General features: G+C 40.0%; 1 protein-coding gene across 1 annotated transcript; it reads left to right on the top strand.

The window, feature by feature from the left end:
• The first annotated feature begins 839 nt into the window (after positions 1–839).
• On the top strand, positions 840–7992 carry arid5a (AT-rich interactive domain 5A). The gene is made up of 7 exons (XM_082555445.1): positions 840–961; positions 2153–2223; positions 4377–4545; positions 4648–4700; positions 5728–5825; positions 5919–6078; positions 6168–7992. Exons 1-7 carry the CDS (start codon positions 958–960, stop codon positions 7350–7352), a joined length of 1740 nt encoding a protein of 579 aa, XP_082411571.1. The 5' UTR covers positions 840–957; the 3' UTR covers positions 7353–7992.
• Positions 7993–13447: the final 5455 nt, after the last annotated feature.

Here is a 13447-nt window from a genome sequence, read left to right as displayed (position 1 = left end):
AGCATGACTCTTTGGGCTTAAATAGTAAGAAATAAAAGTGTAAAATTACGGGAAAGGTTCTGGTAGCACATTGTCCAGAATGATCAGTAATTATAAAAGAAAGTTTGTAAGGTTTTTTATTCACAGAAAATGTATTTTTGTATCTTTGTTCTAAAAAAAATAGATATTCCTATGGTATGGAATGAAAAAACAGGAACTTGTTAGTCATTTAAATGTTTATCTAGTTATTTTAGTGCACTATGAGTGGTCATGGGGGAGGCCCTTATCAGCAGGAACTTACAGCTACTTCAAAATCTATGCCCTCCCTCACATTTTCCATTGGGCCAGATTGGAGTGTTCGGCAGGCCGAATCTGGTCCCGGGGCCCTATGTTTGACACCGTCTGCTTTAAAGAAATATTTTTTACCTACTTAAGCACTGATGTTAATAAGTGATAGCTTCCTATGTTTACCTGAGAATAGTCATTAGTGTACATGTTCAGGAAATGTTACGCCTCCATTTAAACTATATTTGAACTTACATGTGACTGGAGGTATTTGTGAGTCGGTATGTTTGTTTAAAATGAAAGCTGTATAAGAAATCTTCAATAGAATCACTTGTAGTAATCTCTACAAAATCAGAAATATGTGTTTCATGTGCTGATGACACCACAAGTATAGACAATAGCATGTCCTCAGGAAAAAAACAGATGAGAAACAGCACACTGTGAGCTACAGCTGTCAGACTGTAAGATACCCAAATGCAGATTTTAATAAAGTTTTAAGCTGACTATTCAAACACAGCTGATGGAAGAAGAAAAAAAGGACTCAGTTTCCCAGACTCATTTGCGGTGTTACATCAGTCAACCAATGAAACTGTCCTGTGGAGACACCTTCCTATTTTGTGGTGTCAAGTTGACGTGAGTGCTGCATGAATTACTGTCACAGTTAAGCCGGAGACTAGAAGGCAACATCTGGAAATGGGTAAGAACGATCTTGATTTTGTACTCAAAAGTAGATGCTGTTTACATGTGTTGCTTTATGAACGTATAGAAACGAGTTAAACACATCATTTTAGGGATGATTTTAGTTTTTCTGAAGTTTTTTATAAAGACACTTTGAAGATTTTTGCAAAAGTAAATTCATGTTCATGACATTCATCTGTGACAGAAGCGACTGTTAGACCCAAAACGTCACAAAGTGTCACAGGAGTTCTCGCTGGCTTTTAAAGTGCCGCAGTTAATCTGTCACAATAATGTGACTCCGATCGATAGCTGCTTCAAACAACAAGCGCGTGTTTTATGTGAAGCTAAGTAACCTCTGAGAGGCAAAGGAACGTTTTTTAAAAACAATATGTCAAAAATATTTCTCCAACACTCAAAATGGAGAAGTTCAGGGCTACTGAAAGCAGAATTAAAGGTTCAAGCCGCAGCACAGGAAATAAATGATCTCAAAAGAGAAGCATATTGGTTTTGCACACAAATGATATCACTGTGGGTGGAGGGCTTCATGGTATTGAGCTGACAGTTTGTGAAGAATGACATGTCATTCTCAGAATTGCATTTCGTTCCCAGCCTTGGTATTTTCTTCTTGTTTGTTTGGCTTTTTTAACATTCATATTATTTCCAGCTACATTCATAAATTCCTATATTTTGCAGTCCTGAACGTGGAAGCACTAAAGTAAAAGTTAAACTGTTGCCAGGCGAAATATCACAAACCACTAACGTTCACGTTAATGCAGGGCAGGCAAATGAATGAAAGTGCCTCAGTGGATTCTCATCTTGCTTGAGATTATCTTGCCAAAATACTGTAGTTCTTGTGTCACAATATCATACAGTGCAGCGTACAAGTGGTTGTGTTCATGAGCAGGAAGTGGTTTTGCAACCTGTGGTTTTATATCACACCCAGTTGACAATATGTTCTACAGATTACTGTTTTTCTTTTTTTCCCCCTGAACTTATCAAACATTATAACTGTTGACCAAATTACAAGAACAGTGATGAAAATCACCTTTAATATTATTTATGAGGGATGCTTTTAAATTTTGATCAGATTGCGCACTTCTACCCAAGATATGTCTTGAATTAAAAAAAAAAAATCCAAGGTGGCTCGGGTAAATTCACATACCCAAATGACTCGATTTTTGTTGAGTTTACCGTCTCTGTCTCTTTGAAGCTCAAGAGGACCAGAATGAAACGTCACAACAAACGGCAGCCAGTGACGAAGAGAAGGGGACCGCAAAGCAGGTACTAAACTCTGTCACTGCTGATAAAATGACAAAAAAAAAAATGACAGTTGGTCTTCTGGCAGCCGTCTGGGCAATTTCCATCAGTTACAGTTAATCAGTGACTACAGACATGACTACTCAGAATGAGTTATGTGTTGTGTTTTCATTTCCCCTTTTCAGTGGATTTGAGTGGCGATTTTTTGAAGTGCTGATTATGTGCGTACAGTCGTTTCATCTCTATGGTCGATTATGAAATGAGTAAGGAGGAATAAGTGATTCTGCTTTGTTTTCTGAGAGGCCTCGAAAAGGCGCACACACACACGCACACACCTCACACGCCACAATATTTCGTTGCACATAAAGAAACTGCGGGAGCACTGCCACTCACAGCCGCTGTTCTGGTAAGTGAAATGAGAGGAACAATATGAGAAACACAAATTAGCTCATGAAATTTCCAAAGCTGATGTTAGTTGAAAGCATGGTGGTTAATGTGGTGACTTCTGGCCTGACGATAGCATCAATCCAGAACGCCGCTGACAATCATTGTGAGAATTGTGTATCAACACATTGACATCAACATCACCCACACAGTTTTCCAAAAAAAAAAAAAAAAAAAAAAAGACAGAAAAAAGAGAAAGAAAAGAAAATTCATCTGTGAAAATCAACCGAAAGTTTCACGATGATATTTGTTCTCTGGTCTTGAGTGCGATCTTCAGCGCAGGGGCTTCATTATGTGGCTTACAGTGAAGACATTTCCTGTAGGCGATCATTGATGCGTAAACCTGAAAGTTTTGTGAATCAGATCTAAAATACAATGACTGAAAACAGCCGAGCTGAATTCTGTGCAAGATTCCAATCACCACTTTCTCACATTTTTAGATGAATATCATTGCGCGCGCGCATTCTGCCGCATATTCAATCAAAATCCCCTGATTTGTACAAATGTGGCGAGAAAAGCAGGTCGCCCGGGGTGCTCTTTTAGGTGGTGCAGAAAATATTGCCTATGAGAAAACCTGTAGAAAACAGTGGAAAGTCAGAGCTGTTTGCTGCTGGCTGGGAACAGGAGTGTAAAGCCACTGAACTGTGACTCAGTTGGGCTATCTTGGTTAGAGGCCTGCACCTTCACTATTACTCACTCTAGGGGTTTACTTCTCGGAACCAGGAACCACATAGAGGAACTTGATTCAATATGAAACCGCCTCTAGCTGTTTTGTTGTACAATGAGTGCCACAGAAATAGCAGCTTCTATATGTGGTGATTCAAAGTAAAATATTGACAGCGTCCACTGCGGTATCCCTTGACATCCAATCTACCGAAATTGATCAAATGCAGCTGTGATGTGAGATCTCACATTTAAATAGATGCTGTAAATTCCAAACTCTTTGTTTTCACTACGAGAAGTGACTATATCAGCGTTTGTGATGTATGAACCAGTGTTTACACAGCGTGAGCGACACTGTGAACAACGGAAGACTATCACACCCAAGGGTTCGTTTTTAGCTGCCCTTTTTTTTGTTCTTCTTCTTTTTTTTTTTTTACTTCAACAATAGAAATATCATCTGAGCTAAAATTAAGCAACAGTTTCTCTTCTTGAGTCTCAGCTTTTTGAAATCTTTTGAAGCAACGGTTTTAATTCTGCATGCCTTTTCTGTTTCATTTCTGTTTTCTTGCAAACCACAAATAGTGACATTGTGAATTTCCTCTGCTGGACTTCTGAGTAATGTGAACTTGACGCCAAATTTCTTGGTATCTTAAATTCCTCGTTAGTGTCACTGACACTACTTTTGCAGAAACGTATGCGATTTTTGGAGCTCTTGCAAAACAACATATTTATTCACCTACTGACTTGCAACGACTCTTCTCTTCTTGGCTCAAGCTCATTTTACTGAGTGACATTTGTACCAGTGACTGACAGCTCCAGACCAAAAACCCCACAAGTCTGCTGCGTTCTCTCCAGACAGGATGTATAGCGGTTATCTATTGAAAGTAGCGGTAAAACCCTACTCTCTGATTTTGACGTTTCATTTCAACATTTGTGTCTCATGAGACAACTCTGCATGTCGTTTTTCCCATTTCTCTCACAGTACCTTCAGCTGTAAAACAGTGGACTGTGACACATTTACAAAGCATACTAATGTAGTCCTTTCATGCATCTGTTTCCTCTTACTGTAGGCTTCTCCTGCTGTTATTGAGATTCACGACTCTACAACTGAATGTGAAGATGAAGGAAGGGCCAGTGTGGTGCAGATGGAGGAGAAGGCATTTGTCTCAAGTTTGCACTCTTTTATGAAGGAGAAAGGTACACCCATTGAAAGGATTCCTCACCTGGGCTTTAAACAAAGTGAGTTTACTCTATTATTGCTTTTATATAAACACATTAGTAAAATGAAATTAGAAAAAGAAGTAGATTATTCATGTGTGTGTGTCTCCCCCCCACTCTCAGTTAATCTCTGGAAGATCTACAAAGCTGTTGATAAACTTGGAGGCTATGATTCAGTAAGTACTTTATTTAGCTTATGTAACAGATGCAAAAAAAGGCTTCACTGCTGGCGGGCTTTTAAGTGGAAATGAGCTGTAGGTTTAGGTGCTAGAGATGCAGACAGCGGTGCTGTCAACACATCGCTCCCCATGCTCTGTTTTCTTTGATGTTGACACTGTGGCATAAGTTGTGAGAGTGAAACTCATAATGAAATGGAACTAGATCGAGGCTCGTGTTGACCACCGTTGCTTTGTCCCAGGTTGTAAATACACCAATATGAGCCACCTACGTTAGCACAGGTTTAAAATTGAAAGTGTAATTTCAATACCGAAAACTAGCAGACATGGCATTTAAAGGGTAAGCAACCACTGCCCTTCCTCAAAAACATTTTTACAAATAGATCTATAAGTAAATATTTTAGGGTCCAAGCACCTGAGGTACAAAAATGAATAAATTAATTCACACAAGCGCAGTCTGCTAGGTGTTAGTCCAGGTCTAGTCTCTGACTTGGACCTTTTAATCACACTGTTGCTGCCTTGGTATGTTACACAGAACTAATACAGGGGTGGACAATTAACTTTTCCAAGGGGCTCCATGATAAACTGGGACTTCCGTGGAGGGCCACACCCTCACCGGAGTCCTATTTTTAGCCTGCCCTTTCAAAGAATTAATATCGAGCAGAACTGACTCCACCTTATTGGTGAATTTCCTTGTTTCTCAGTTTCTAATGTACCCCCTTGGGAAAATGAATTGCCTGTGCACTAACAAGTGGCAGTGCACCCATACCTGCAAGCATGTTGTTAACTGTCAATCCTCTTGCCCAATTCTGATTTTAATTTTGTCTCCAAAAATAAATAAATACAAAATTGAGGATTTGTGGTTTGAATGGACCAGTAGGTGGTTACATCCATCTTTTATATACAGTCTATGGTTTCATGATAGAAACAGCATAAGATTAGGATACCAGATACTGCCATCCTAGTGGGAACTGTTTAAATAGTGTAATGATTTTTAACTGTTGTACACGTTCATTTTTGTCAACAGGTGACAGCACGACGCCTTTGGAAGAAAGTCTACGATGAGCTGGGAGGAAGCCCCGGTAGCACCAGTGCAGCTACTTGCACTCGCAGACATTATGAGAGGTGAGGATGACTCTGTTTCTCAAGAACCTTTTTTGGTTCAAACACTATAAGATCAGCTGAGACTCAATTTAAACTGTGCTGCTTATGTGACAGGCTGGTGCTTCCCTTTGAGAGGCATATAAAAGGAGAGGAAGACAAACCCCTGCCTCCAAGCAAACCACGAAAGCCATACAAGAGAAATTTGGATGGCAAGATGACTAAGGCAGAAGGGAAGAGGAAAAGAACTCATTCAGATAGAGACATTGATTCAGAGGTAACAAATTATAACTCTGACAAAACACCTAAAAGAGAAGTGTTTGTTTATATTGTGTTCTAAAATCCCTCCTCCTCTATGTCTTTCAGTTACTCACCCAGAGAAGTCCAGAATCTTCCTGTCAAAGTGAAGCAGTAATTCATCCTCACTCTGCTCTCTGGGCTGACAGACACCACACTGAGCCAAACAGAGCCACCAATAATGTCTGCCCTTCTGTTTACCTTCTCCCCGCATCCAACTCGTGGATTGCTCAGTTATCGACTGCAGCCGGAGAGGTCATCTCTCCTCTGGAGAAAAAAAAGAGAATGGCTCAGGCTAGCCTGAATTTGCCGCCCAGTTCTCAGAGCGAGGATAAAGAAAGGCCCTCCGTCATCCACTGTTCCCAGTCTCCAGCCAGGGCTTCTTCCAGCAGAAACTGCAACTCCTCTGATGGCTCCCCACTCCCTTTATCCTCTTCCTCTTCCCGCAGCCCCTCCCCTTACTCTGTTTCATCAGAGGAAGGTCCAGCAGGAGGTGAAGATAAAACTGCATCAAGCTCAGAAATGTCCCAAAACGCTTCTGTCAAAAATCCATCGGGCCGCAGTGACGATAGCAAGACTGTTAGTAAGACACACAAAGAACCTAAAGGACAGAATAAGGATGTTTCTCAAATCGTCTCTGACTCGATTAAAAACCAAGTTAAAGACTGGAAGTCCTACAAAGGAGCAAGCAAACATTACCTTTATCCTTTCCAGCTACCCACCACATACTCTGTGAAACCTGGCTTTTCTCCAACATCTACCTCTAGCTTCACCAGAGTTATTCCAAAATCTGGCAATGTTCTACGACCCACTCCAGTTCGGCCAAGTACCAAAGGCCAAACGGGTAGGTTGCTTCAGCAGGACGACTCTCTGACTTGTGCAAAGAGGATGTCTCTGTGGCCCTGTCAGACAGAGAAGAGAGAGAAATCCAGGACAATGCAACAGAAAGTTTCTCCCGCTCAGCAGAGCCTGTCCTATTCCGCCGCCAGCATGCCGTTGCCGTGTGTCCTGTCAGGCTACGAGAAAACAGCCAGAGACTCCAGGCTCCAACCTCCCCTGCCCCCTTCATTTATCCCCAGCAGAATGAGACTACCTCCCTCTCAGCTAATGTATCGCAATGTACCAATGGGTCCACCTCCCTCTGCTCTCATCGGGTCTGCTTTTTACTCCTACCCCTACCCCATTCCGCTGTTAAATCCCCAAACTGCATATGCCATTCCTGCCATCAGTCCCATTTACCCTCAAAAGTTGTGACAAAATCACAATGATAATCACAAAACAAGACAGTGGGTTGTTGCCCAGTTGAGTATTGTTGAGGCCTCCTGACATGTTTTAAACATTAAATATTTTCAAGTTATTCCAGTTGAGTGACTGTATGGATCCTGGGGATTAACACCGAGCAGTGACAGCTGCAAATATTTATAGGAGCCAGTGAATCATGTTGAAGACTTGCTGTCCAAGTGCACCTGAAAGGTGCACTACTTAAAAAAAAATTACAATATGCAATATTTCTTTAGCTGCTACACTAGGATCAAATAATGTAATCTGTCTAATATAAATTTTGGAAAAACAGATTAAGGTCAGTTATTTTCAGTTTTAATTTCTTTAGATTTTATCTAGTAAATTTTAATGATATGTTGCTATGATTATTAAAATGAATTTTATATTCAATTCAGGTCAAAATTGAATATCGTCAATTGCACAGTTTCAGTATTTTGTTTTTGGAAACAAAAAACTGTCTAATGTTCCCTGATGTACTGTAGTTATGTCTGAAGATTATTATTATTTTGAATGAATGTTGGTCAGTGTTTGATATAAAAAAATATCTATATTGTTCTCATGTTATTCAAGTGTATTTAAACGAAAGACTAAAACAGCCAACAAATAAAGAGAAAACATGAAAACATATTTGTTCTTTTTGTTCAGTTCAATCACAGCACTGTAAGATTGTGAAAGATGAAAGCTTTAGCACTAGGCTCTCTCCTCCGCCTTCTTGATATGATGTTCTTCTGCTTTCCTGCCCGCTGTATCTTCGGCGATGCTGTTAGCTCTTTTTCGTAGCGTCCTGATGACACACAGTTTGTGCTCCAGGGGGTGATGGCAGTCAAACCTTAATTAGAAAAAGTTGCATTTCCTGAGAAAATGCAGTGTGAATGCCTTGTAGTGGAATCTGCTGAAAACAGCTGAAAAAGCAGAAGTTTCAGCTGAAAAGAAGTAAAAAAGCAAAAATTGCCACAGGTCAGATTTGAACCTGTGCCAACTGCTCTCAAAGCAGCTGCTCATCTCACTGAGCAGAAGAGGCTGAGATTTGTGTTTATAAGAGGTGAAAAGCTGAAAATTCTGCTGAAAAGAGGTGAACTTTTTGAACTTTCTGCTGAAAATAGATGAAGAAACTGAAAATTCTGCTGAAAAGTTGTGCTCAAAACAGGTGAAAAAACTTTTTGCTGAAAAGACATGAAAATGCTGAAATGGATATTAGAAAATTTGCTGAAATCATAAAAACATTGCAGATATGTAATAAATTGGCAGAAAATTGTAGTGTGGTCCATTCATTTTAATGGGCCAAAAAATGGCACAAAAAGTTTAATATTTCAAAAAGTATAGCAGTTATGAGCACCAAAAGATATAGCACACATCTGCAGAAGGAGCAGAACAGTTTAAAGTTCGAATGGTGAAAATCAGTTGAAAACTGAGGGAGGAGTTAAGCGGCAAAGAAACGGAGCAAGTAGAATAATAAAGGATCAAAGAATAACTAGAAAAAATTGCATTTCCTGCGAAAATGCTGTGTGGATGCCTTACGCTGAAGATTTCTGCTGAAAAAAGCAGAAAAAGTTGAAAAAACAAAAAACATTGCCCTGAGCGAGATTCGAACCTGGCCTTTCTGATCTATAGGCGGCGTCTCACCTTACTGGACCAAACTGATTCTTACAAAGAAGAGGTGGAGAGACTGACAATTCTGGTGAAATTAGCAGAAGCTGCTTAGTATTGTGCTAATAAGAGGTGAAAAGGCTAAACATTTAGCAGAAAAGAGGTGAATCAGAAGAAGTTCTGCTGAAAAGAGGTAAAGAAGCAAAAAGATGAGTTGAAAAGAGGTGTAGAAGTGCTTGCTGAAGATGGCTGTATGTGTAATGACACACTGGAGAGTGTCAAGAAAGCAGAGCGCATGCAAGCAGGGAACATGTGTAGCAACTGTCACAGGTAGGATTCGAAACTCTGCCCCCGGGTCTCACGGCAGCTGCCCTACCCTCTGAGCCAAATGAGTTCTGGTCTCAAGCAAATATATGATGAGAGAGAAAATGTGCACTGTGGAGCAGAAGCTCAAATTAGCAGAAAAGAGGTGAAGAGGAAGAACTTTGTTGTGAAATGAGGTAAAGAAACTGAAATTTGTGCTTAAAACAAGTGAAAAAGCTGAACTCTGAAATCCTGCTAAAACAGTAGTAGAGGCTGATATTTTTCAGCTACTCACTGAGCCAAACTGGTTCTCACGTAACTGAAAAAAGGTGGAAAAGCTTAAAATTCTAATGAAAACAGCAGAAGAGGCTAAGTGCACTGTGGAGCAGGAGCTCTAATTAGCAGAAAAGAGGTGAAGAGGAATAATTTCTGCTGAAAAGAGGTAAAGAAGCAAAAAGCCGAGTTGAAAAGAAGTGTAGAAGCAGAAGTGCTTGCTGAAGATGGCTGTATGTGTAATGACACACTGGAGAGTGTCAAGAAAGCAGAGCGCATGCAAGCAGTGAACATGTGTAGCAGCTGTCACAGGTAGGATTCGAACCTCTGCCACCGGGTCTCACGACAGATGCCCTACCCTCTGAGCCAAATGAGTTCTGGTCACAAGCAAAGATATGATGAGAGGGAAAATGTGCACTGTGGAGCAGCAGCTCAAATTAGCAGAAAAGAGGTGAAGAGGAAGAACTTTGTTGTGAAATGAGGTAAAGAAACTGAAATTTGTGCTTAAAACAAGTGAAAAAGCTGAACTCTGAAATCCTGCTAAAACAGCAGAAGAGGCTGATATTTTTCAGCTACTCATTGAGCCAAACTGGTTCTCACGTAACTGAAAAAAGGTGGAAAAGCTTAAAATTCTAATGAAAACAGCAGAAGAGGCTGAGTGCACTGTGGAACAGAAGCTCAAATTAGCAGAAAAGAGGTGAAAACAGCAGAAGAGGGTGAGATTTGTGCTGATAAGAGGTGAAACTGCGGAACCAATCAGAGGTACTGCTTCTGTCTGCTTCATCAGGCTGTGTACTTGTATGTATTTCTGCCATAGACTGTTAACCAGAATCTGAGGTCCATATTAGAAAAGCTGCTAAAATCATTAAACTTTGCAGAATTGTAATAAATTATCAATATGAATTACCGGTCTGTGATAGTGTATAAATTTGTAGTTAAAAAAAAAACATGTGGGCCAAGGTGGAATCGAACCCACGACCTCTGGTCTGAAGAGCGGTGTCATTACCAATCGCGCCACCTCTAAGGGGGCGGGCGCTTTGAAAAAAAGGGTGATGAGGAGTCAGAATTAGATCGCGGTGAGACGCGAAAAACGCCGTTTTTTGGAGTTACAAAACGTCGTGTAACTCAAAAACTAGGTGGGATAGAAGCATAATTCTTGCACTGGGTGAATCAGCGGACTTTGGTGTACTTTGACTGCGATTTACATAGCTCTTTGTATCTCCGTCGCGGAGATATGACGAGAGAAGAAACGGCTTCATTTTCGGAATTTGAAAAATGAGAGGAGGACAGATTTCCACCCCTCAAACAAGTCTAACTCATCTCAGAACGGTAATAGGTGAGAAAATAATTCTTGAATTGTGAGTGTCAGGAGTGTCTGAAGATATACAGGGACAAGCCTCATGTCTTAACTTTGCTTCGTTAAGGAGATATGACGATTTGAAAATGCCTTCAGTTTCAGTATTTCAGCTCTGAGTTTCACAACCTCCCCATAGACTTTGAATGGGGAGTTTTTAGACCATGTGTCACTTCGAGGCAAATTGTGAAAAAAACGTAACTCTCACAATAATTATAGTGACACTGTCTTAAAGCCAGCAAAAATACCTACGTTTTGATGTATAATTTGTGGAAGTTGAGTGGAAATTGAGCGAGTAGCAAGGAGTTGTTCAGACATGAAGAGAAAATTCAGAACGGACGAGTGTGCAGTGGGAGTTAATTGCATAGCAACCATAGCAACACATGTATTTTCTGAAAAATCACAAAGTTGTAACTGAAAACTTAAAGAGTCATTACATGAAAACGGTAACAGATATGAAAAAGCTGAATCACACAGGAATAGCCCAATCATCTGAGAACGTTTTAAAGTTTGAATGGAGTTTCTAGGTGAAAGTATGAGGAAGTAGTTAAGTTTCAAAGACAAGCAAGTTTTAGCAGAATTGTAGAAGTTTCCCATTCATTTCAATGGGACAAATTAAAGGAAAAAAGTGTAATATTTTAAAAAGTATAATAGTAATAAGTACCAAAAGATATAGCAGTCGAAAGCAGAAATAGCAGAACAGTTTAGAGTTTGAATGGTAAAAATCGGCTGAAAACTGAGGGAGTAGTTAAGCGGCAAAGAAACGGAGCAACTAGAATAATAAAGGATAAAGAATAAAGAGAAACAGGATCTCAATAGTGTGGATGCCTACGGCATCCACCCAAAGAGAAACAGGATCACAATATTTTACGTTACCCATCAACTTTTAAATGTCCCCCATTACTAATGGAAATCTCACAGTCTAAGAAGGCAGTCATTGGGTGGATGCCGTAGGCATCCACACTATTGAGATCCTGTTTCTCTTTATTCTTTATCCTTTATTATTCTAGTTGCTCCGTTTCTTTGCCGCTTAACTACTCCCTCAGTTTTCAGCCGATTTTTACCATTCAAACTCTAAACTGTTCTGCTATTTCTGCTTTCGACTGCTATATCTTTTGGTACTTATTACTATTATACTTTTTAAAATATTACACTTTTTTCCTTTAATTTGTCCCATTGAAATGAATGGGAAACTTCTACAATTCTGCTAAAACTTGCTTGTCTTTGAAACTTAACTACTTCCTCATACTTTCACCTAGAAACTCCATTCAAACTTTAAAACGTTCTCAGATGATTGGGCTATTCCTGTGTGATTCAGCTTTTTCATATCTGTTACCGTTTTCATGTAATGACTCTTTAAGTTTTCAGTTACAACTTTGTGATTTTTCAGAAAATACATGTGTTGCTATGGTTGCTATGCAATTAACTCCCACTGCACACTCGTCCGTTCTGAATTTTCTCTTCATGTCTGAACAACTCCTTGCTACTCGCTCAATTTCCACTCAACTTCCACAAATTATACATCAAAACGTAGGTATTTTTGCTGGCTTTAAGACAGTGTCACTATAATTATTGTGAGAGTTACGTTTTTTTCACAATTTGCCTCGAAGTGACACATGGTCTAAAAACTCCCCATTCAAAGTCTATGGGGAGGTTGTGAAACTCAGAGCTGAAATACTGAAACTGAAGGCATTTTCAAATCGTCATATCTCCTTAACGAAGCAAAGTTAAGACATGAGGCTTGTCCCTGTATATCTTCAGACACTCCTGACACTCACAATTCAAGAATTATTTTCTCACCTATTACCGTTCTGAGATGAGTTAGACTTGTTTGAGGGGTGGAAATCTGTCCTCCTCTCATTTTTCAAATTCCGAAAATGAAGCCGTTTCTTCTCTCGTCATATCTCCGCGACGGAGATACAAAGAGCTATGTAAATCGCAGTCAAAGTACACCAAAGTCCGCTGATTCACCCAGTGCAAGAATTATGCTTCTATCCCACCTAGTTTTTGAGTTACACGACGTTTTGTAACTCCAAAAAACGGCGTTTTTCGCGTCTCACCGCGATCTAATTCTGACTCCTCATCACCCTTTTTTTCAAAGCGCCCGCCCCCTTAGAGGTGGCGCGATTGGTAATGACACCGCTCTTCAGACCAGAGGTCGTGGGTTCGATTCCACCTTGGCCCACATGTTTTTTTTTTAACTACAAATTTATACACTATCACAGACCGGTAATTCATATTGATAATTTATTACAATTCTGCAAAGTTTAATGATTTTAGCAGCTTTTCTAATATGGACCTCAGATTCTGGTTAACAGTCTATGGCAGAAATACATACAAGTACACAGCCTGATGAAGCAGACAGAAGCAGTACCTCTGATTGGTTCCGCAGTTTCACCTCTTATCAGCACAAATCTCACCCTCTTCTGCTGTTTTCACCTCTTTTCTGCTAATTTGAGCTTCTGTTCCACAGTGCACTCAGCCTCTTCTGCTGTTTTCATTAGAATTTTAAGCTTTTCCACCTTTTTTCAGTTACGTGAGAACCAGTTTG

The sequence above is a fragment of the Aulonocara stuartgranti genome (genome assembly GCF_965226115.1).
Source record: "Aulonocara stuartgranti genome assembly, chromosome: 12".
Classification (NCBI taxonomy): domain Eukaryota; kingdom Metazoa; phylum Chordata; class Actinopteri; order Cichliformes; family Cichlidae; genus Aulonocara; species Aulonocara stuartgranti.
Note: the sequence above shows the minus strand (reverse complement) of the source record. Positions and strands in the feature narration are given on the sequence as shown.

What these genes read in the sequence shown, in the direction of transcription:
- arid5a (XM_082555445.1), top strand. An exon ending in AACTTGGAGGCTATGATTCA is followed by an intron (nt 4,701 to 5,727) that starts GTAAGTACTTTA and finishes TTTTGTCAACAG; the next exon opens with GTGACAGCACGACGCCTTTG. An exon ending in ACTCGCAGACATTATGAGAG is followed by an intron (nt 5,826 to 5,918) that starts GTGAGGATGACT and finishes CTTATGTGACAG; the next exon opens with GCTGGTGCTTCCCTTTGAGA.